Source organism: Chiloscyllium plagiosum, chromosome 36, assembly GCF_004010195.1.
Source record: "Chiloscyllium plagiosum isolate BGI_BamShark_2017 chromosome 36, ASM401019v2, whole genome shotgun sequence".
Classification (NCBI taxonomy): Eukaryota; Metazoa; Chordata; class Chondrichthyes; order Orectolobiformes; family Hemiscylliidae; genus Chiloscyllium; species Chiloscyllium plagiosum.
Window position 1 is genome coordinate 18,814,039 of NC_057745.1, and position 25,633 is coordinate 18,839,671.

Below are 25,633 nucleotides of genomic sequence, written 5' to 3' on the forward strand. Positions count from 1 at the left end.
CCAGGTACCAACCCACACTGCAAGTTCACCTACCTTATTTCGTATACTTCTTGCATTGAAGTATACACACTTCAAGCCACTTTCCTGTTTACAGACACCCTCCTTTGAGATTGATGCCATGTTCCTAACCTCCCGACACTCCGGGTCCTGCACCCTAAAGCTACAGTCTAGGTTCCCATGCCCCTGCAGAGTTAGTTTAAACCCCCCCCAAGAGCACTAGCAAACCTCCAGCCAAGGATACTCGTGGCCCTCAGGTTCAGGTGTAGACCATCCTGTTTATAGAGGTCCCACCTTCCCCAGAAAGAACCCCAGTTTCCAAATACCGGAATCCCTCCCTCCTGCACCATCCCTGTAGCCACGCATTTAACTGTTCTCTCTCCCTATTCCTCGACTCTCTATCACGTGGCACGGGTAACAAACCAGAGACAACAACTCTGTTCGTTCTCACTCTGAGCTTCCAACCTAGCTCCCTGAAAGCCTGCCTAACATTCTCAGCCCTCCTCCTACCTATGTCATTGGTGCCAATGTGGACCACGACTTCGGGCTGCTCTCCCTCCCCCTTAAGGACCCGGAAAACACGATCAGAGACATCACATACCCTTGCACCTGGGAGGCAACATACCAAACAAACTAATGTTATTACTGGACAAGTCTGATGCTAAACTGAAATCTGCTTTTATATATCATATTTTAGTTACTTCTTTATAATACCTAAACAAGAACCAATTATCTTCTCTATCACACACATGGTGATAATTCCTGGTTTTGAGAATCTGATCACCTTTGCCTTGGGCATGGACTTTTTCAGCTTCAAATAATCCCTTTAGGTTTTAACCAAACACTTCTGGCCTGGAATTATAAAACTAAACACCTTTCACTGAGATAACTCATGGCCTAACAGTCCAAAACTATTTCCCTTCCTTAACAGCCACTTGCTTTGCACTTCCAGCTTCCGCCAAGACTTCTACAAACTTGCCAAAGTGATCCCAAAAGTTTTTTCCAAGTTTAGGTGTTTCCCCTAAGCAAACAAAAGTCTGACCTTTTAAACCGAAGGCTGAATGAACTATTTGCTCTGTTTGTACATAAAAACTCTCTCAATGTAAATAAGTTCCCATTGGTTTCCAAGAATGGTCATTAACTTTTTTAAAAAAGAAATCATCGTGGTTATAGGAATTCTTACAATTTAATTGCTAAACCCTTTCTCTTACACAGACAAAAGCCCACATGCCACTATCACAAATCTAAACTCCAAAATACCTGGGATTAAAACATAGACAAATCCTACAGTTTAAATCACAATGAGCCTGCAAACAAAAAAACCTCACACACCAAGTTAGGTGAATGATTCATCTGCCTACAAAATGTGTCCAGTTAAGATGGAAATGGGTGAGAATGAGGTATAGAATCTATATTAATTACATGAAACCCTGCTCCCATTGTACTATGACGGCCTTCATTCTTTTCAACAGCATCACAGATTAGGGATCAGGAGTGGGAATTATATCTGACTATTCCCCCTCCACCCAGGATGCTGATATCCATTGCTGCAAGGCCACCTCAGCTGAGAGCCGGAATCAGATCAGCAACATGACTGATCAGGATGACTCTATTCCACACGGATCAACACACTTTACTAACTAAAGCCCTCAAACAGCTTCTTGTTCAACAAAAACAATGATTTACTTATCAAAATACTGTCATTAGAGGAAGAAACAGATTTGAAACTCTGTTCCACAAATGGTAATTAATGCTGTACCAATTGATAATTTTAAATCTGTTATTGATAGATTTTTGTTAACTAAATGTAATAAAGGGATGTGGGGCGAAGGTCCTCTTAGAGCGAGGTCCCAGATCTGTGCAATATACTCAAGGAGCTAAATAACCTATTTCTGATCCTGTTTACCTTCAACTGCTTATGACTCCACTTAAATTAATTTGCTTGTAATATTGATGGTGAAATGATCGTTGTTTACATTATTTTAAAATTTATCTTTCCTCTTGCTTACCAAATAAAACAATTGCACTTCAATTGAAAAAAAAGGGGAAAAAAGTTGAAAGAACAATCCAGTCCCTTTGATTTAAATAATGGTTACTTTAGAACCTCTAACGTCTCATGGAGCAAAAAGGCTTGTATTTACCGAGCAAATTATCTGTTATTGAAAGGAAAAGGCGCAAAAGATTTTATACTTTTATTTGTTTTTTCTTAATTTGTTCTGTGTTGTATAATCTATGACTTGTTAGTTTCCATGTTTCTGCTGAATGCCTATTGCATTGACACAAATGCCTAATGATTCCTGTTATATAAAATTAAATAGAACAAGTTATATTTAAAGAAGCTCCAGATCTAGTTGTAAACATCGTTAATCATCTGGAAATGCATTTACTAGCATTTTAAAAGAACAAAAGAAATACTTGCATTCATATATAACCTTCCACAGCCTCAATGTGTTCCAAAGTTCTTTCAAGCTAATGATGTACAGACAGTACTAATGCAGGAGACATGGCAGCCAATTGGTGCATATTAACATCCTACAAGTAGCAATGCATGAGCAGTTCATTTTGTTTTAGTATTTTGCTTAAAGGATAAATATCACCAAGAGAACTTCCTGCTATTTATCAAAACATTGCCATGGGATTGTTAACAGATGGGGCCTTCCTATAACATAGCAGCTTTGCAGTTTGTTATATCATTCCTTCATAATAATGATCATCATACTGTACAGTTTTCCCTGGAGTAGTGATTAGGAAAAGTAGAACAAATTTCCAGTTAAAGGATTTAATGTTATGACATCTTTATAGAAGAATAAATCTCAGTGTGCAGCAGATATGAATGGGTCTGAGGGCATGTCATTCTAGGGTACTAGCACCTTAAAAATGTTTTATGATAAACTGACAATGGTAAGAAAGTGGATATCACAAGATCCAACAGACATTCGGGAGTTTAGATCTCGTACTCCTCAAATTTTGAGAGAAATTTTGAAGAGCTTCCCCTCGATCTAACAGAAGAAGGAGAATGTTCCATACAGCAGATCAGTATCAACCCTCCAAAATCCGAACATGCTGACTGATTGACACACTGACCATGTGTTTCTGGCATACTTTATTACAGGACAGTTGAATGGTATATGAAAACGTGGGCTCAAGAACTAATTAGTTTTTCATCCCATATTTTATAGCACTCTTCGATGACACTAGGTGCACTGAAAAGACTTATTTTAGTTTCTTCCACTTATACATATGCCTAAGCAGTCTGTATCTTCAATAACATATTTGTTGGACACTAAACCATTGCATTTTAGAAAAGTATTTTTCTGTTAACTATACTTTCAAGTATTTGATGCATGCAAGCTTTTTTAGTAAGCCCTGGAATCCAAGGGCTAAACTACAATGGGATTCACAAACAAAGGTTAGTATTCCTTGAGATTTAGAATGTTGAGGGATAATTTGAAGGACATTTGAATTAGTAAGAGCTGTAGGCATGAAAGATAAACTATTTTGACCAGGTCTATCGGGTACAGTCTCACAAGTAAAAGCTGGGCCTTTCAGAATTAAAATTAGGGAACTCTTCTACACACATAGAGACATAGAGTCTTAGAGATGTACAGCACGGAAAAAGACCCTTCGGTCCAACCAGTCCATGCCGACCAGTTGTCCCAACCCAATCTAGTCCCACCTCCCCATATCCCTCCAAACCCTTCCTATTCATATACCTCTCCAAATGCCTTTTAAATGTTGCAATTGTATCAGCCTCCACCACTTCCTCTGGCAGCTCATTCCATACACGTACCACTCTCTGTGTGAAAAGGTGCCCCTTAGGTCTCTTTTATATCTTTCCCCTCTCACCCTAAACCTATGCCCTTTAGTTCTGGCCTTCTCCCACCCCAGGGAAGAGATTTTGTCTATTTATCCTGTCCATGCCCCTCATGATTTTAGAAACCTCCATAAAGTCACCCCTCAGCCTCCGACGCTCCATGGAAAACAGCCCCAGTGTGTTCAGCCTCTCTCTATAGCTCAAATCCTCCAACCCTGGCAACATCCTTGTAAAGAGGGTTGGGCCCTGACTGGATAGCCAATGAGAGCGCATTGCTGCCTCCTCCTGGATAGGCTGTGGTATGAAATGCCTTTCAGGATTAAGTGGTCACCAAGGGGTCTTGTCCTGGACCAAGGACTCCAGGGGCAGACGGTATGCCCAGTGTGAGCTACTGGTTAGTTCGAGGCTGGCAGCGTTTGTGAACAGCAGCTCACTGGGAAGGTAGTGGCTGCAAGAACACAACAAGCCAGGCAGCATCAGGAGGTGGAGAAGTTGAAGTTTCGGGTATAACCTTTCTTCAGGACTGGGGGCAGGTGTGGAGGCAGCTGCAGATAAAGGGGGTGGTGAGGGCAGGGTGGTGAAGTGGGGATAGGTGAAGACAGGGATAGGTGAAGACAGGAGAGGGTACAACCTATTTGATCAATGGAAGGAATGAATCCGGTCCCCTCTACCTGTCTTCACCTATCTCTACTTCACCACCCTGCCCGTGCCACCCCCTTTATCTGCAATTCCCCATCAACCCACACCCAATTCTGAAAAGGGTTACACCCGATATGTTGACTTCTCCACCTCCTGACGCTGCCTGGTTTGCTGTGTTCTTCCAGCTTCCTACTTGCAGACCACTTCAGAGAACATCTCTGGGACACCCACACCACCAACCCATCACCACATAGCCAAATACTTCAATTCCCTCCCCCCCCCCATTCCACCAAGGACATGCAGGTCTTGGGCCTCCTCCATCGCCAAACCCTAACCACCCGATGCCTGGAGGAAGAGTGTCTCATCTTCCGCCTTGGGACCCTCCAACCACACGGCAACAACATGGGCTTCACCAGTTTCCTCATTTCCCCTCGCCCCAACTTATCCCAGTTCCAACCTTCCAACTCGAAACAGCCCTCATGACCTGTCCTACCTTCCTTCCCACCTATCTGCTCCACCCTCCTCTCCGAGCTATCACCATTACCCCCACTTCCATCCACCTATTGAACTCTCAGCTACTTTCCCCTAACCCTACCCCCTGCCCCAATTTATCTCTCCACCCCTTCGACTCACAAGCCTCATTCCTGATGAAGAGCTCTTGCCCAAAACATTGATTCTCCTGCTCCTCGGATGTTGCCTGTCTGGCGGTGTTTTTCCAGCACCAGACTCTTGACGCTGATCTCCAGCATTTGCAGTCCTCACTTTCTTCCAGCCTCCTGGCTCTACTTTGGATTCCAGCATCTGCAGTTTTTTTGTCTCTAACTTAGGTAGTGGCTGCTGCCGGGATAGCTCCTACTGGAGGTCCAGGATCATGTAGTGACACAGCCAGGTCATGGTGGGAGGGCTTTTGCAGGCTTGGGGAATCCGGCAACAGGAGCACAGGCCCGACTCCCTACCCCTTCCTCATGTCATATTCCTTGATCAGGAATCTTGTGCTTTGGTCTGAGGGATTCCCTCTGAGGGATCACTAACAAGCCGCACAGCTTTACCTGGTGTGTACATGCAACATGTCAAGGGTCCATTTGCCACTCGGTTAATTCCAGTGGCAGCAGAGTATGACCCTCGCATGATCATTAATTAACCATTTGTAGGTCTCAATTGGTGATGGGACTGCACGTCCAACCATGGGACTTTCTGCCACAATTTAATCTGTTGGGAGCACGATGGCAGTTTAGGCACAACCTAATAAAATACCCTTCCTGCCCTCAAATCCTCTGTGAGAGAGAGAGAGAGGGAGAGAGTACAATTCCAGGCTCAGATTTTGAGAGAGAGCTCTAAACATCCACTGAACTGAAACAAATCCAAGATCAATTGTAAATTTTCAACCTAAAGTTGACAGATTTTCATTATCTTAAGTCCTTAAGGGATATGGAACAGAGGCAAGTCTATGGAATTAGTTCACGTGATGGCCATGAACTCATTGAATGGTGGAATAGGTTCAAGGTAGACAAGCAAGAGGCTGGAATAACACAGCAAGCCAGGCAGCACCAGGAGGTGGAGAAGTCAAAGTTTCAGGTGTAGTAGCTCTTCTTCAGGACTGGAGGTGTGTGGAAGGGGAGCTGCAGATAAAGTGGTGGGGGAGAGTTTTGGATGGAGAGAGGGGTGGAGTGGTGAGGTAGGGATAGGTGAGCACAGGTAGAAGATATGACCTGGTTGGTCAATGGGAAGAATGAATCTGGTTGGTTGCTGGAAGGGTCAATCAGAGGATTGGAAGAGAGGGGGAGGGGCTGGGAAGTGAGTCAGGGGATGGGAAGGGGGAGTTATTTGAAATTGAAGAACTTACTGTTGAGTCCTCCAGGCTGTAGGCTGCCCAGGTGGGAGGTGAGGTGTTGTTCCTCCAATGTGCAGTCTTATTCACTGTGGCAATGGAGGAACTCAAAGATGGTCATGTTGGAAAGGGAACGGAAAGGGAACTAAAATGTACATCTGCAGTTTTTTGTCTCAAACTAAGAATGGGTTCCTATTAATTTTGTGTCACTGTCACTGTTACCAGGAATCCACTTCCTGGTACTAACTGCTATGAGGGGATTTTGTCAAACAAATTCTCCCATTTAGCTTCAAACTGCTGCTCTTCAGACTTGAAGAGAACCTTGAGAGATTCTAGAGGACCCCCTCTGGGTTATCACCAGTTCAGTCCTTCAGCGATCAGATTTTGTATTTGTTGATTTACAGGCATGGCCTACAACTATTACTGTTTAATGAAACGTCCACCGGCTGCAGCTTCTTACATGCTCTGTTCTTCCCTTTTGCAATTTGCACCCCTCAGAAACAAGAATGCGTCAATATTTGCAAATCTTCCTTGAATTTGTTTAAATTTGCAGAAGATCTGCGCCCACAGACAATCAAACGGTTCTGTGAAGAGAAGTCCAGTTAGGGCTTTGCACTTCTGGTCACTCGCACAGCATTAACACTTGTGCATGCTCTCACCTTATGCCGCATAAATGAAACTAATTCATCTCTGAGTATTCACCTTTTCTACATGCATCCTACTGAGGAGGATTGCCATTTGCAATCGCTAATTTGGCAATCTCACAAATATTACAAAAGCGGAATACTCAGGCTGCGAGGAATCGGAAATAAAAATAGGAAATGCTGGAAATTCTCAGCAGACGGGTTGGTCCTGATGAAGGGATTACCAAACTATAAAGTTAGCTGTGCTTCATTCTCCACAGATCCTGCCTAGGCCTCTGAACAATATTTTTGGTTAATATTTCATTCCTAAGAACCAAGGCTTGTCACAAGAAATGTAAAATGTCAGACTGAAGGAAAATGAAATTGGGGTTTAAGGCACTGCACTGGGAGTCCACTTTGTATCTGCTCATACTGTGCCTGAGCAGCTATTAGGTGCTGTTAGAAAGGCATTCCATTTATCAGCACCAGCTTTCCTCACAGTGAGCAGAAAAGGTTTACAGAAATTTAATGTAGTTTGTACTACCTTCTCCATTCGAGAAATGAATTGGTCCAGCTCTTGAATCCTCTGGTCCCTTTCTGCTAATTGCTGTTCCGCTGCTGCAGCCTTCTTATTGGCTTCTTCCAGTTCCTGGACAGCCTGGTTTATTCGGGCCTTCATTCAAAACAAAACAACCAGAACATTATCACTTGGTATTCCCATCATTTCTGATTCCCAGCACAGAGCCACAGGGAGAGACAAAGCTGAAGCAGCCAGCTCAGCTTCTGCAGGTTCTGTTCTCCACATTTAGGAGTAATTTTGTCAGTGATGTCATCACATTGACTTTTAGTGCACTTTTCTCAAATTCCACTCCTGACATACAAAAGGCCATACAATTAATATAGAGATAAGGAGGCATTTCTTCTCTGAGTGTAGTGAATCTGTGGAATTCTTCATCACTGAGTCATTAAGTATATTCAAGGCTGAGCTAGACAGAGTTTTAATCAGTGAGGGAATTAAGGGATATTGGGACAAAGCAGAACAGTAGAGTTGAGGATTATCAGATCAATGGTCTCACTGAATGGTGAAATGGGCCAAATGGCCTACTCTGCTCCTACATCTTATGGTCTTACGTGCCTGCTAGAAATCTGAAACATAAACAGAAAATGACAGAGATACTCAGCAGGTCTGGCAGCATCCACAGCCAATGGAACAGAGTAAACATTTTAGGTCATTGACCTTTCAACAGGATTTATTAGTGTGGAAGTTCTAGGAGAACATTACACCTTTTGTAGGAACGTAGACTTGTCTTCTCTCCCTCTCTTTCTCTCTCTGCAGATGCTGACAGACCTGCTGAGAATCTCCATCACCCTCTGGTTTCAGCATTTCTAGTTTTTATTGCTCTGATTTTCTGAGCTATAGTCTGTTGAATGAATGTACTTTTAAGAAGCTACAGTATTTTGCTTTGCAGTGGCTTTGTTGGAGGAGCTTTACATTTGTATAACATCGGGGTAATTTATAAGCAACAGGTAATATCTTTGTTAAGCATCGTTGAAGATTTTAATCAGTGAGGTAATTAAGGGTTATAAGGACAAGGCAGAAAAGTAGAGTTGAGAATTATCAGATCAATGATCTCACTGGCACAGTGGGCCGAACGCCCTACTTCTGCTCCTACATCTTATGGTCTTACATGCCTGCTAGAAATCTGAAACATAAACAGAAAATGACAAGCATGGCGCAGTGGCTCAATGGTTAGCATTGCTGCCTCACAGCACCAGGGTCCCAGGTTCGATTCCAGCCTTGGTGACTGGCTGTGGGGAGTTCACATCTTCTCCCTGTGTCTGTGTGGGTAACCTCTGGGTGCTCCAGTTTCAACCAATAGTCCAAAGATGTGAATTGGCCATGCTATGTTGTCCACAGTGTTAGGTGCATTAGTCAGAGGGAGATGGGTCTGTGTGGGTTACTGTTCGGAGGGTTGGTGTGGAGCTGATGGGCCTGTTTCCACACTGTAGGGAATCTGGTCTAATCATTTCTGCCCCAAGTTGTTTCTAAGTTTCACAGGTAAATGTAGACACACCCAACCAGAAAGTTTTAACCAATATTATGGTCCAGATTTTGCAACAGTAATGATGGCTAAAGTGTCCATGTTTACTGTCAATGCTCCTCTGAAACTGACAGCGATTACACTGAATCAGCACATACACAGCTGACTGCAGGAATCCAGACGGAGCTGCCAGTCATTCTATATTTCAGAAGTTGCACAGTTGAGGTGCCCCCAGCAATCGATTATAAAAGGCTGAATAGATGAGAAATTCCAGTATTATGCTGTCAGTCTCACTGTTAAAACCCATGAAAAAGATACATCTTATAGTGTGAGATGTAGCTGAGTTTTCCAACACTGAAATTCATAATTAAATAACTTCATTGGTACAGAAGGAGTTGTTAAATATCACAATTATGGAAACAGACCATTTGGCCCAACTCATGCATGCTGACCAGATTTCCATTTGCCTGATTTTGACCCAAACCTCTCTAAACCTTTCCTATTCATGTACCTGTCCAAACGTCTTTTAAATGTTGTAACTTGTACCTGCCTCTACCATTTCCTCCCACTTAACAGACGTCCCTTTATGTGCAAACAGCCTCCCCAAACCACTTTTGAAAGTTCTTATGTAATACCATCAAAATTGACCTTGCCACAATTTAGAACTTTAACTTGTGGACCAGGCCTACTCTTTTCCGTAACTACTCTAAAACTAATAGAATTACGCTCAGTGTTTCCAAAATGCTCCCTGACTAACACCTCAGTCACTTGCCCTGCCTTATTTCCCAAGAGGAGATCGAACTTTGCCCCTGCTCTACTAGGCCCATCAACATATTGATTGAGAAAGTTTTTTTGAACACACTTGACAAGTTGCTCCTATCAAAACCCTTAACACTATGGCAGTCCCAGGCCATGTTTGGAAAGTTAAAATCCCCTATTATTACAACCCTGTTATGCTTACAGTTATCGGCAATCTTCCCACACATTTGCTCCTCAATTTGCTGCTGACTATTGTGGGGCTTGTCATACAATCCCATCAAAGCAATCACTCCTTCTTATTTCTCAGTTTCACTCATATAGCTTCACTGGATGATCCCCTAGGAATACCCTTTCTAAGTACTACTGTAATGTTAAAATTAATCAAAAACATCACTCCCCGTCCTCTCTCGCCTCCCCTTCTATCCTTCCTACAGCATTTGTATCCTGGAACATTGAGCTGCCAGTCCTGTCTCTCCCTCAGCCATAATCCTTCACTATGATTCTAAAAAATATAAAATGTAAAGTTGGTAATATTTTAGCTTCCACCTACTTTAGGCAGGTCCTAATAATTTATTTCGCTATTTGTAAAATTTTAAATTATAAGTGAAGGAATTCAGCTCCTGGCTTGCCGATTGTGGGAATACTTCAATGCGATTGGTTGCTCCAGAATTTAAGCAACCCATTGTCTCATTGAAATGAAAATGTCAGACAAACTGAGTCACAGATCAGCACGCATCATCTGAAGAAATGAGGTGAACATCGATAACCTATTTGCAAAATGGAAATTGGTGAGTATGAAAACTAGGGTTTGAACAAAGACATCTTTTCAGGAGACTGTGGTCTTCTCCCATACATTACAGGAAACAAAAGAACTACAATTGTACTCATTCACCCTTACACACCTGAATAGCCTCCATTTCAGCTTGGTGCTGTTGTTTGGCCTCTTTCAGTTTTGCTTCATATTGATCAAAGAGCTTCCTGGTCATATCCCGCATTGCACTGGCATTGGCTTCCTGAGAAGATTCTATCTGTAATACAGAGACAAGAAATTAATTGTGAAATAAAGCATTTAACTCAGTACAAATTACTGATAGATTTTATTTATTCTAATATGTATGTTGGTATCACTGGCAAGACACAGTTGTCTGATGTTCAACAGATTCAGTCCCTCTGACATAAGCAAACATGAATTGAACACAAGGGAACACTGTATGGACACACCACAGAATGCATGTGGGAAGGACAATGCCTGAACTCCTCCCAATACAGTCCACGCGCCAGAGACCCGGGTTCAATTCCCGCCTCAAGCGACTGACTGTGTAGAGTTTGCACGTTCTCCCTGTGTCTGCGTGAGTTTCCTCCGGGTGCTCCGGTTTCCTCCCACAATCCAAAGATGTGCAGGTTAGGTGAATTGGCCATGCTAAATTGCCCGTAGTGTTAGGTGAAGGGGTAAATGTAGGAGAATGGGTCTGGGTGGGTTACGCTTCGGCGGGTCAGTGTGGACTTGTTGGGCCGAAGGGCCTGTTTCTACACTGTAAGTAATCTAATCTAATCTAATCAGACCACTACATCAGGTCCACAATCTAATTTCAATCATATTAAAATATTTAATCCATGCTAATAATTCAGATCGGACCTGGAGTTTCACTTCACTCAATTGCTAAAGCCAGTGCTGCAGAATATTTGTGAATTGCTGTGACTCTTTACAGAAATATGGTAAGACTTTATTGAGCAAATGAGATTTTCTGACTTCACCTTTTTGTTTAGCACTTTCTATTAGCTTGGCAGTGTTGGATTTGGCCTCGTTGACACATTTGTGTCCGACAAAAACTTAAGTTATCAAATTGTATGTCAGTTTAGTGGTGAAAGGCTTTAGTTTTAATATACCATTGGATTGTTTGGATGACTGGAAATTGGAACTTTGACATTAAATAATGCAATGCAGCTTGAAGAAGAAAAACAAAACGTGGTAGTGAACTGAAGTTGGGACAACTTTGCATTTGGATTTCCATTGAGTCTAGCAAGTAAACAGAAGCCAAATCTGAGATACTGATCAGCTAGAAGAATTACCTAAGGCCAACAATGGCAAATATTTGGGTAGAAGGTATTAGACATGTTGACACAGATGCTCAGACATGGGCTGAGTGTTGCAAAAGTTGCCTGCAAAAAAGCTATTAAAATATAGCACTTGCCCATAAGTCTTTGTATTAGTTAGGAGATAACATTTTACCACAGAATACTTTCTAAGGAGACTCTTGTTGGGCACGTTAGGAGTTAGTGGTAGGGCAGTTGCTAGGAAGTGGGACATCGCCATTGATGGGTAGGGTGGAGGTTGCTAGAAGAACCTAAAAGTGACAAAAATAATTGTTGCTGGTTTGGGGGTTTCATGCAAGAGATCCAGATAGTTATAAGAAGTCCTCATTTTAAGTCTCCCCTTTGAAAGCCTTTTCACTTATAAGTTATTTATATTTTTTAAATGGTCTTTATCCTCATTTAAAAATATCTTTCCCAATGTTAACGTCCCTTAATCCCTGGTCATGTCTTGTATCAAATATATTCTCACCTCAGTGCACCTCTCGCAATCATCACATCATCAGTGAGGCCCACTGATTGTGCTGCTGGAGTTGGTGCCAATGTGTCTGCAGCCTGCAGTCAAATATCGTCATTTTATCAACAGGTCTCTGTTCTGGTAATGAAGTAAACCTCCTTTTTCATAATTCTCCTTTACGTTTCTTTGCTATTTGTACCTATACTATTGGAAGAATTGCTATGGATTTAGTTTTTAAAAAATATAATTCTCTGTACTGTACTCTACTGTATTTTGTCTGTAAAGGTACAATGGTCGAGGAACCTGTACTGCACCTTGTTCTGTACTATAAATGTATTTAGATTTCTCTGCACTAAAGAAGCCTGCTTTATTCACTGACAATTTCCTTGTTATGTTTTGCAAATTATTCCAATGAGAAATGGACAGTGCTGCACAAACACAGCAGGTATTTCAACTTTTATATTGGCTATTTAAAGGCGAAAATTATACCCAGAAATCTAACTCTGACTTCAACATTGATTCCTACGGGATTCCACGCTTCATTTAATGTTGTGATTTTTAGAAAGACAACCACAACGTTAAATGAGGTCATCCAGTATTAGAATTTAGGAATAGGTCTAAATGCAATCATCTTAAGAGAAAGTAAGCAGGAACTTCTTTTAGGAAATAGTACTCATCAATTGTGTGAAGTAGGAATAGGAATATGAGAGGGAAGCAAGTGGTTGTGAAATGGTCACCTACAATAAAGTAGACAAGGAAACTAGAGTTCATCTTAAAGTTGAAAGGGAGATTTTAATGTATGTTAAAGTTAATTTGACTGGTGAAAATCTTGATGTAAGCCAGATTCAAGAAAGCAAGTCCCAGGAACCACAGACCAACAGGTGTTGAGATATTTTCCTAATCAACCTGCTCAGAGATGTCACTATGTACCTCTGAAACAGGTGGGATTAGAACCCAGGCCTCCTGACTCAGAAGAAGGGACACTCCCACGATGCTACAAGCACTTTCCCAGCATATGTTGAAAATATATATCCTGCCAAGCATCGAATAGTGGAATACTAAATTTTAATTTTCATCATCCAAAAAATCTTGTTAGTTTGCATTCTATTTAGTGATTGTCCCCTTTACCAATTAATCCCCAGCAAAAAAAAAGTCTTCCTCTGGAGTTTAATATAGAATCCAAATCCCAACCATTCTGTTTAGAATTATTTGAGAATGGACTTCATTTAAAATCACAACATTGCACGGATGAGTTATCAATTTGGTTATGAAGGCAAATATTAATTTCAGCTACTGGAGTTTTTAGTGGTCCTATTTTAGTTTAATTTTAATCTTAATAAAGGGAAGTAAGATAGCCTTATGCATCTGTGTTTTGAAGATGGCTGCATTGATGTTCATGGTTCAAATAGCAACTATGCTGAGGTATACCTATCATCCAGACAACATATGGCCTAATGTAAATTTCACACGAAAAATCCTATCAGAAACAAAATATCACTGTTTGAAGAGGTATGTAGGAGCCAACATCCTTTACTAGGAAAGACTTTATAATGTGACCTAAACAACAGAAAAGGTCAGAATCTGGTCAACATCTGGTTATGTGCAAAGGAATCCATGAAGATAACCCTGTTTGGATCTCTGTTTGATACTTTTAGGGTATTTCCACATGAACTAATTCTTTCCAATTCCTAACTTATCACAAAAGGAAATGAAGTGGACAGATTATTTATTGGTAATGCTGATTTAAGTTATCAAATCTCCCAAATATTACTTGTTTTAACAGCTGTTGTGACAGATAAACTCTTAATAATAAAAAAAAGTCTGATACATTGTGTCAAATGCTCTTTGTTTAATTTCTGATCAGATTCAGACACAAGGTGCCAGGAGGTTCTTGTTGTAATATTGCTCTCAGGCTTGTCCTGAATGTGGGTGGCAAAGATTCAGAGTGAAGTGAATAATCCGACCAGAGACTCACAAGGGAAATCACCCTCATTTATTGTGCTGCCTGGAAACTTGATAAATGCTGAACATTTTTATTTAAATCAGAACAAGTGATACTCACACTCCTTAAAATTCAAACATTGAACCCTGAATTCTCAGTCAACCCCCTGCAGATTGCATTAAATCAGAAAACGATACATTATATTTGATTTGATTTAATTTATTGTTGACCCATACAGTGAGATCCAGTGAAAAGTGTTTGCTTTGTGTGCTCTACAGCTACATTATATGAAACAAAGTGTATTAACATTAGCCTAAGCAATGGTTATTCAGAATATTGCAGCTACAAGTGCATTGTTAGTAATAAAAGTTTCAACAAGTTACTAAACTGGGATTTCCTTTTTTCATTCCCTGATAAGACTGACTGACTGACTCCTGCACAGACTAATACAAAACACACGATGCTGGAGTTCAGAAATCCAACTCAATCAACCTTCTTCAATTGGAGATGGAGCTCAAGACCTGGGCTTTGAGTTTCCACCTTACGGTGTTATTGCTTAAAGATCCTTCAGGCTGGTTCACTTTCAGTACATTTCCATCACAATCTGACCACTTTTTACTGTGAATTCCGAAAACCTGAGCTTTAGCTTTTGCTGGAAATGTAAATTTCTTTCAGGTTTACTTATTTAAATCTATCACAGTGCAAAACACACGAAGGACAATTCAACATTAACTGACAAATTGCCACAATGCTACGAAAAGGTTTTGTCAGTAAATATGACAAATAATTTTGCAAAGTCTGCTCCAGATGACGAACACTTCAGTAAACTTAATTTTCTGTGCGTCATTAGAGTTCACTTGCATCACTTCCTGCCATTGATAATATGTAAATATGCTTCACCTCCATTTTTATAATTCATCAGCTGATTGCCCAGATCATCATTCCTTCCAGATAATTTGAAGCGTGGTTGTGATTTCTACTTATTAAGGTACTGTGTATTTTGTAAGGACTGTCCCTTTAAGGTCACTCCATTTTTCCAGTAGTAGCAGCAGTGGGAGGAGCGACAGCAAGAACCAGGGCCTGCCGGGAAGTCTCTTTGGGAATTTAAAACAGTGGGAATGGCAGTTAGGGCAGTTGAATGTTCCTCCTGTAGAATGTGGGAGGTAAGGGTCACCATTAGTGTCCCTGCTGACTTCCTCTGCAGGAAGTGCCCCCAACTCCAGCTTCTTGAAATCCACGTTAGGGAACTGGAGCTGGATGAACTTCAGATCATTCGGGAGACAAAGGGGGTTATTGAGAGGAGTTACAGGGAGGTAGTCACACTTCAGGTGCAAGAAAGAGGCAGATGGGTTACTGTCAGGGGACGGAAAGGGAACTGGCAAGCAGTGCAGGGATCCCCTGTGGCCGTTCCCCTCAACAACAAGTATACCATTTTGGATACTGTTGGCAAACTGATTTACCAGGGGTAAGTCATGGGGAATAGGTCTCTGGCACAGAGTCTGTCCCTGTTGTTCAGAAAGGAAGGGGGGAGATGAGCAGAGCATTAGTCATTGGGGACACCATTGTTTGGGGGACAGAGCAGAGGTTCTGTGGGAACAAGAGAGACTCATGGTTGGTGTGTTACCTCCCAGGTGTCAGGGTTCGTGATGTCTCAGATCGTGTTTTCGGGATCCTTGAGAGGGAGGGGGAGCAGCCCCAAGTCATGATCCACATAGGTGGTATCTCTGGTTTGTTGCCAGTGCCACGTGCGAGGTGAGGAATAGAGAGAGAGGAGTTGAACACGTGGCTACAGGGATAGTGAAGGCGGGAGGGTTTCAGATACTGGATAATTGGGATCTTTCTGGGGGAGATGGGACCTCTACAGACAGGATGGTCTACACTTGAACCAGAGGGGCACCCATATCCTGGGGGAGGATATTTGCTAATGCTCTACGGGAGGGTTTAAATTAATTCAGCAAGGGGATGGGAACCTAAATTATAGTTCCATTGTCCAGGAGGTTGAGAGTAGTGAGGTCAGAAGTATGGTTTCAAGGTCGCAAGAGTTCTCCAGCAAGCAGGTGCTTTGAAGTGCCAGGAACATCCGGAATAAAGTGGGTGAACTTGCAGGCACGGGTTGGTACCTGGGACTTTGATTTTGTGGCCATTTTGGAGATATGAATAGAGCAGGGACAGAAATGGCTATTGCCAGTTCCAGGATTTAGATGTTTCAGTAAGAACAGAGAAGATGGTAAAAGAGGGGGAGGAGTGGCATTGTTAGTCAAGGACAGTATTAGGTGGCAGAAAGAACATTTGAGGATACGTTTACTGAGGTAGTATGGGCTGAGGTTAGAAACAGGAAAAGAGAGGTCACCCTGTTGGGAATTTTCTATAGGCCTGCAAGTAGTTCCAGAGAAGTAGAGGAAAGGATAGCAAGGATGATTCTGGATAGGAGCAAAAGTAACAAGGTAGTTGTTATGGGGGACCTTAACTTTCCAAATATTGACTGGAAATACTATAGTTTGAGTACTTCAGATGGGTCAGTTTTTAACCAATGTGTGCAGGAGGGTTTCCTGACACAGTACGTAGACAAGCCAACAAGGGGCGAGGCCACATTGGATTTGGTACTGGGTAATGAACCCGGCCAGGTGTTAGATTTGGAGGTAGGTGAGCATTTTGGTGATAGTGACCACGATTAAGTTATGTTTACTTTGGCGATGGAAAGGGATAAGTATACAATGCAGGGCAGGAGTTATTGCTGGGGGAAAGGCAATTATGATGCAATAAGGCAAGACTTAGGATGCATAGGATAAGGAAGGAAACTGCAGGGGATGAGCACAACTGAAATGTAGAGCTTGTTCAAGGAACAGCTACTGCATATCCTTGATAAGTATGTACCTGTCAGGCAGGGAGGAAATGGTCGAGTGAGGGAGCCATGGTTTACTAAAGAAGTTGAATCTCTTGTCAAGAGAAAAAGGAAGGATTATATTAGGATGAGACATGAAGGCTCAGTTAGGACATTTGCAAGTTACAAGTTAGCCAGGAAAGACCTAAAGACAGAGCTAAGAAGAGTCAGGAGGGGACATGAGAATTCTTTGGCAGGTAGGCTCAAGGAAAACTTTAAAGCTTTCTATAGGTATATCAGGAATAAAAGAATGACTAGAGAAAGATTAGGGCCAATCAAGGATAGTAGTGGGAAGTTGTGCGTGTAGTCCGAGGAGATAGGGGAAGCACTAAATGAATATTTTTTGTCAGTATTCACACTGGAGAAATACAATGTTATCGAGGAGAATACTGAGATACAGGCTACTAGACCAGATGGGATTGAGGTTCACAAGGAGGAGGTGTTAGCAATTCTGGAAAGTGTGAAAATAGGTAAGTTCCTGGGCCGATAATCCAAGGATTATCTGGGAAGCCAGGGAAGAAATTGCAGAGCCTTTGGCTTTAATCTTTATGTCGTCATTGTCTACAGGGATAGTGCCAGAAGACTGGAGGATAGCAAATGTTGTCCCCATGTTCAAGAAGGGGAGTAGAGACAACCCTGGTAATTATAGACCAGTGAGCCTTACTTTGGTTGTGGGTAAAGTGTTGGAAAGACTTAGGATTTATAATCATCTAGAGATGAATAAGTTGATTAGGGATAGTCAACACGGTTTTGTGAAGGGTAGGTCGTGTCTCACAAACCTCATTGAGTTCTTTGAGATGGTGACAAAACATATGGATGAGGGTAAAGTGGTTGATGTGGTGTATACGGGTTTCAGTAAGGCATTTGATAAGGTTCGCCATGGTAGGCTACTGTACAAAATACGGAGGCATGGGATTGAGGGTGATTTAGCGGTTTGAATCAGAAATTGGCTAGCTGAAAGAAGACAGAGAGTGGTGGTTGATGGGAAATGTTCATCCTAGAGTTCAGTTACTAATGGTGTACCACAAGGATCTGTTTTGGGTCTGTTTGTCATTTTTATAAATGACGTAGATGAAGATGTAGAAGGATGGATTAGTAAATTTACGGATGACACTAAGGTCGGTGGAGTTGTGAATAGTGCTGAAGGATGTTGCAGGTTACAGAGGGACATAGATAAGCTGCAGAGTTGGGCTGAGAGGTGGCAAATGGAGTTTAATGCAGAAAAGTGTGAGGTGATTTGGAAAGAGCAACAAGAATAAAGAGTACTGGGCTAATGGTAAAAAATTTGGTAGTGTCGATGAACAGAGAGATCTCGGTGTCCATGTACATAGATCCCTGAAAGTTCCCACTCAGGTCGAAAGGGTTGTTAAGAAGGCATATGGTATGTTTGCTTTTTTTGGGAGAGGGATTGAGTTTCTGAGCCAAAAGGTCATGCTGCAGCTGATGTGGCTGCATTTGGAGTATTGTGTACAGTTCTGGTCACCGGATTATAGGAAGGATGTGGAAGCTTTGGAAAGGGTTCAGAGGAGATTTACTGGGATGTTACCTGGTATGAAGGGAAGGTCTAATGAGGAAAGGCTGAGTGACTTGAGGCTGTTTTCATTAGGGGGAAGAAGGTTGAGAGGTGACTTAATTGAGACATATCAGATAACCAGAGGGTTAGATAGGGTATATAGTGAGAATATTTTTCCTTGGATGGTGATGGCTAGCACGAGGGGGCATAGCTTTAAATTGTGGGGTGATAGATAATGAGAGGAATAGATAGAGTCAATAGCCAGAGACTTTTCCCAGGGCAGGATTGACTGGTACGAGAAGTCATAGTTTGAAGATATGAGGAGGAAGGTATAAAGGAGACGTCAGAGATAGGTTCTTTTCGCAGAGAGTTGTGAATGCTGTACCTTTCTATGTTCTATATAGGACAGATGTCAGAGGTGGGTTCTTTATTCAGAGAGTAGTAGGGGTGTGGAACCTACTGCCTGCAACTGTAGTAGACTCACCAACTTTAAGGCATTTAAATGGTCATTGGATAAATATATGGATGAAAATGGAATAGTGTAGGATGGATGAGCTTCAGATTGGTTTCACAGGTTGGCGCAACACTGAGGGCCGAAGGGCCTGTACTGCACTGTGATGTTCTATGTCCTATGTAGGGAAATGATCCATATTCAAATACCCTGAGATAAATTTAAGTCAAATATTATGGAATGTTTCTACTCAAGGATATCTCTTCTGTCAACCAACAGCTCCTATCCATAAGGGAGGGTGGATTGACGAAAAAACAAATAGTAGGATATGATTTTTAAATAATTATTTTTATATTTGATGAAATTAAAATCAGATGCACATACAATATTTTATATAGGACTAATTGTGGCATGGGGCTTAGAGACTAGCACTGCTGCCTCACACTGCCAGAGACCCAGGTTCAATTCCACCTTCGGGAAACTGTCTATGTGGTGTTTGCACTTTCTGTGGTTTCCCCCCACAGTCCAGAGATGTGCAGATTAGATGGATTGGCCATGCTAAATTGCCCAGAGTATTCAGGGGTGTGCGAGGTGGATTAGCCTTGGGAAACGTGGGGTTATGGGGATAGACCCATAATGGTGTGTTAATAATAATCACCATTACTGATGATCTGTTGCTATGACTGGTAGTGATGTAAAATAAAAGTCTCAGGGATGGGAAGCTCAGAAAAAGCAAGAGTTCGAAGGTTATCAAACTCAGTTTCTTGTGTGAACCAGAAACATCTGTAAGAGTAAAGGGTAAATTATACCAATGTGGGATATAGTGTGTGAACCCTCACCAACTAGGGAACAGCAAACAGGCACATTTCCAAAAGTTTCAATCCATTAATGTCAAACTGTAATGATACTTCTCCAACATGTTATACTAATTACTGAATATTGTGTACAGTTCTTCAGCATTCAATATCAATTCAATGGAATATCTAGTCCAACATTCATTAATCAATAAAAAAGGTAGGCGCTGCATCCAGTCTATTGATAGACTATATGCTTATGTTTAATGTGTAGTAATGCCTCAGTGCATTGTTTACCTTGAGTTTGAGAATCTGATTTTCAGCTTGTGCATTCTCAATCTGCTGATCCTTCTCTTTCATTTCCTCCAGTGATTTGAGATAGTTCCTGCGGAGTGCTTCCATTTCCTCCCTCCTCTTGTTGGCAGTCACTGTCGAATCGAGGAAAGATCTCTGACAAAAACAAAGCACATGGGTCATACCCTCAGTCCTAAAACACCTGTTACCCAGGCGTTCTCTAGCAATCATTTTGACAGTGATTCAAAGACACTTTGTGGGAACATTTGTTTTTTCAGTACTAATATACATATTTATGAGCATGAATGACAAATGCAGGAATCTATATCAACACTCAGATTACTGGCTGATTGTACTTCTCAAGACAATGCACTGTGATAATTATATCTGTGCAGCTGGGTCAATGTCCTGGAACTCCCTCCCTGTTTTTGTGTGTGTACCTGCGCACATGGACTGCAATGGTTTAAGGAGGTAGCTTTCTAGCACCTTTTCCAGGGCTATAAATGCTGGCCTAGCCAGCAACACCCACATCTCATTTTATTAAAAAATCTGCATCTGACTGGGCCAAAATGTGAAAGTTTGATGACTTATCGAAATTCTAATTAAGGCTAAAACCACAGATTTTGACTAACGCGGTGATAATGGTGTAAGAACGTCTGGTAAACATTTGATTCTGCTCTTCCGGGACCTCAGAACTGTAGAATCCACACATTCCCCCAATCATCCACTCTAATTGCTGAAAGTAAATTAAATCTCATTAAAAGTCTAAACTTTTAAAACCAAACATTGCTCTCATTCTGAGGTGGGGAAATGGAATTTTAATTGGAGCCTGTGTAAAACAAAACTGAACAACCCATTTGGACATGATATGATGCACCTTTCTGGACATCACCTCCTGAGGTAGGATTTGAACCTTAGCTCCGGCCTAGAAGTAGGTATACCACAACCCTACCACAAGACCTTCTAACTTTAGCCTCTCTGTTTCTTGTGACCTTCTGTAAAAATGAAAACTATTTGGTTTGTCGTGTCAATAGGACGTTACCTATGTTAAGATACACAATATTGTTTAAGTAACTATTTAATACACTTATAAAGAGAAACTGCTATATCACTGGATTAGTAGGTAGGAAGCAGAGATAAATATTGCTGTATTCTATGAATACGTTATTACTAAGAAAAATGTTAATGTTTAGTATCATAATTCAACTTGGGATTTGGGATTGGAGTAACTTATTTTGTATCTCTCCCAACATTTATTCTCACTGGAAAACTGGGTGAGATACAAGTGATCTATTTACATAATTGGATGAAGGGCTTTGCCCGAAACATCGATTTTCCTGCTTCTTGGATGCTGCCTGACCTGCTGTGCTTTTCCAGCACCACTCTAATCTTGACTCTAATCTCCAGCATCTGCAGTACCCACTTCTGTCCATTTACATAATTGCACAAGTTAGAATGTACCCACTGCATTTCTAACCCCTGTTGCCTCCTGTGTTCTCAAATTTATTCATAAGAACATGCTTTCAACTTTACATTTAAAGCATAGGGCAGCCTTTCAAGATACTAACGGCACTGATGAAATCAAATAGCATCAACTTCATGTTTTGTGAATCCCTTCGACATGTCACAAGCAACTACATCCCCGGATATCTGTTACACCGCGTCTACATCCTCGACACTGTGATGTGGCACTTTGCTGCAGCAATCAACTGAGCAATTCATTGCTACCTGCATGTCAACCTTCAGAGCTGTCAGTGAGTTATTCGTCTGGCTGCACTGCTCGAGGGCTGCAGTATTGCTCCTCACCTCCTTCTGTAGTGATTCCTGCCGTGCCTCCGATGCCTAAAACAGAATAGATGACACTTACTTTCAGATTGGACAAGATGTGTTGCAGCTGCTCACCTTCTGCAGATCCCACCTGAAAATCTAAAGCAACATTTCAAATCCTGCTGTTTAGGGACTCCAACAAAACAATGGAAATTGCATTGGGTTTAAGAAGATGTGGAAACTGTAAAGATATACCATGAGATGGGGCAACAAGTCTTAGATGGGACCGGGTGGACATACAGATCTTTGAACCTGTCTCACTACTTGGTTAGATCATGCCTGATCTATACCTCAATGTCATTGATTCCTTGGATATCCTTATCTTTTATTCACAATACTCTTAGGAAAGAGAACTTCTTTTCACTGCCCTTTGAGTATTTTATTGCTAACTCATGGGATTTGTGCAATGCTACCAAAACCAGATTGAAAATGGACACTGGCACATTGGTGGAGTTGGCAGACAGATGTCAGATAAAGTTCAATGTGAAGAAGTGTGTGGTGATTCACTTTGTTAGAAAGAACATGGAGAGACAGTGTAAATACTACACTATTCTATTGTATTTTAAAGGGTGCTATTCTAAAGGGTATGCAGGAACAGAGAGACATGGCTGTAAGTAAGTCATTAAGGGTAGGGAGAGGGCACTGTTAATAAAGTACACTGTATTCTAGACTTCATAAATAGGGGCATGGAATACAGGACAAGGGAGGTTATAATGAACTGATATAAGATACTGGTTGGGCCAGAGCTGGAGTTTTGGGTGCCACACTGCACAAAGGCTCTGAATGCTTTGTGAAAGTGAGGCAGAGTTTACAAGAATGGTTCCAGGGATGAGACATTTCAACTTGCGAGGATGGAGTGAACAAACTGGGTCTATTTTCCTTGCAGAGGAGAAGGCTAAGGAGAGATTAGAAAGAAGTTTCCAAAATTATGAGGGGTCTTTACAGAAGGGATTGGGAGAAACCAGTCCCATTCATAAATGGATCAAGAACCAGGGTTAAAGTGCTTTAAAATCTTTGGCTGAAGAATTCAAAGTGAGATAAGGAAAAAAAAGCTGTTTTACACAGTGTGTAGTTTGCATTAAGAATACACTACCTGGAAATGTGGTGGAGGCAGCTTCAACTGAGACACACAAAAAGAACATTGGATGATTATTTAAATAGAAACAACATGCAGGTTTATGGGGAAAATGCAGGAGATTGACATTAGGTTAAACAACTCAGAGAGCTAATGCAGACACAGTGGGTGGAATGATCTCTTTCAGTACCGTAACAATTCTGGGGATTCTGGACCAGCATTTATTGCCCATCTTTAATTGCTCTTGAGAAAGCAGGGGTGAAGTGTAATATCCATGTGATGTAGTTGATGCTGTTAAGTACAGAGATTCAGGATTTTGACCCAGCAATGACACGGTAATATAGTTTCAAGACAGAATCGATGATTTTCCCATGTCCCTGCCGTCTCTGTCCATGGAAATGACAGAAACTGCAAGTTTGGGATTGTACAGATATAGAATCATCAGAGAAAACGCTGGCTGATTTCCCTCAAATGATCTAGATCGAATGCTAAGATTAAATTTCCTCAATGAATCACTTCTGATTCAGCACGATTGCAGTGGGTTGCCTTTCATTTCAATTTGCTGCTCAATTAGTCCCAGAGTTTCAGGATTATGAGGTTAATGTCTTAAGTCCTATGGACTTCTATTAGGGCTCTAGTGGCACTGTGGCAACGTCCCTATCACTGGACGAGGAAATCCAGTTCAAACCCCACCTACCTTCAGAGGTGTACCATATCATACATATAACAGATGACACAACATTGCAATGTAGTGTCCTTACCCATCAGACCGAGAAAGTCTGGGTCCAAATCCTACCTGTCCCAGCCTGAAGAGGTTGATTTTAAGACTATGAAACTCTCCTTCAGGAGTGTGGACTGAGATTCTCCTTCATATTACTGTTGATTAATCACTTCAGCAAAGGAGTCTCTAGGCTGGGAATTAAAAATCACCCTGTTATGTAAACCTACACTAAAACATCAGGAGAAAATCAGTCACCATTCATTTTCCAAACAGGGCAGCACGGTGACTCAGTGGTTAGCACTGCTGCTTCATAGCACCAGGGACATGGGTTCAATTCCACCCTTGGATGACTGCCTGTGTGGAGTTTGCACATTCTCCCTGTCTCTGTGTGGATTTCCTCCAGGTGCTCTGGGTTTCCTCTCACAGTCCAAAGATGTGCAGGTTAGGTGGTTTGACTATGCTAAATTGCCCATAGTGTCCAAGGATGTGCAGGATAGATGGATTAGCCATGGGAAATACAGGTGTGGGGTGGTGGGTCTGGTTTGGATGTTCTTCAAGGATCAATGAGGACTTGATGGGCTGAATGGCCTGCTTCCAGGCAAGCATCCTAATAAGTGTCTGAAAAGCTTTAGGAACAGAAACACCAGTCAAAGTCAGCAGGTGGCGCTCAGAACCCATAAAGCTGAATATCATTGCATTGAGGAGCACTCATATGATTCACCACAATAATTAGCAATTGTATTGATGAGGTCTCTACATCAGTTCCCTTATACGCTTTAATTTTGGCTACTGGCAAAAATCCAAATAAACATTAACATTATAACCAATCTGTCTCCAGAACTTTGAGGCTGGCTCATCAGTTACTACACTCATCAGACTGGTTCCTCTCTATTAACCCAGGACAGACTTAGATAATGTACAATTTATTTACATTGTAATTGGAAACTAGCTGAGGAACCTCGTGTACAGGAGTCAGCTTCAAATACAATGATTTAAAAAAATAAAAAAGATAAATACTATAAACCTTCAATTAAAAGCTCTCCCATATATACCCAAACTCAGCTGTACATTTAACTTTGCAACAATGGAAGAGCCAAACTTGGAAGCACAAAATTCCAAGTGGATGAAGATAAACTGCAAACCTTTTACACTTGCCTCAATTTGACAAAGGTAGTTCAATATTCCTTTTTTGTATTCATCAAATAAAACTACAGTCTCTTCAGGGCAATATCTGTATGAGTGGACAATTTTATATTCAAAATATTAACAGAATCTTATCAAAGGCCATTATAACAATGAACAGTCCAGAGTGCACAATTGCAAGGCTTTAAATGAAGATCATTTCATTATTGCAAAATTGTTGATGTAATTACCTGACATCTTTTTAAAATAAATCCACTTCTCCTTAACTAGGAAATGTATTTAAATATATGGAAAAAATAATACAATCACCATAAAAACTCACATTGGATTTTCTGGATTTGTAATTGAATTTATAAATTCTGATGTTGTGTAACTGGGGAGGTGATGGCCTAGCACTATTGTTGCTGGGCTGTTGATCCAGATAATGTTCTGGGGACCTGGGTTTAAACCCCACTCCTGGCAGATGGTGGAATTCTAATAATGACCATGAATTCATTGTCAGGGAAAAACCCATCTAGTTCACTAATGCCCTTTAGGGAAGGGAACTGCCATCCTTACTTGGTCTAGACTACATGTGACACCAGACCCATAGCAATGTGGTTGACTTGTTACTACTCTGTGGGCAATTAGGGATGGGCCTTAAATGAATTTTAAAAATTGATACGTCTTTGTTCATATTTCCATTGAAATCAAATGAGCTGTTGATTTGCTCATTCCACATGATTGCACAGTCAGTAATCAA

The 25,633-nt window shown here is 41.4% G+C and overlaps 1 protein-coding gene across 1 annotated transcript in view; it reads right to left on the reverse strand.

Annotated features, from left to right (window-relative positions):
* The window catches only part of LOC122541018 (myocardial zonula adherens protein-like), a 60,343-nt gene that overhangs the window by 11,380 nt on the left and 23,330 nt on the right, over nt 1–25,633 (reverse strand). The window contains exons 6-9 of the mRNA XM_043677454.1: nt 21,854–21,967; nt 20,129–20,281; nt 10,605–10,730; nt 7,446–7,574 (exon numbers count right to left, since the gene is read on the reverse strand). Coding sequence (XP_043533389.1) covers nt 7,446–7,574; nt 10,605–10,730; nt 20,129–20,281; nt 21,854–21,967 — 522 coding nt within the window. The remainder of the gene's footprint in view (nt 1–7,445; nt 7,575–10,604; nt 10,731–20,128; nt 20,282–21,853; nt 21,968–25,633) is intronic.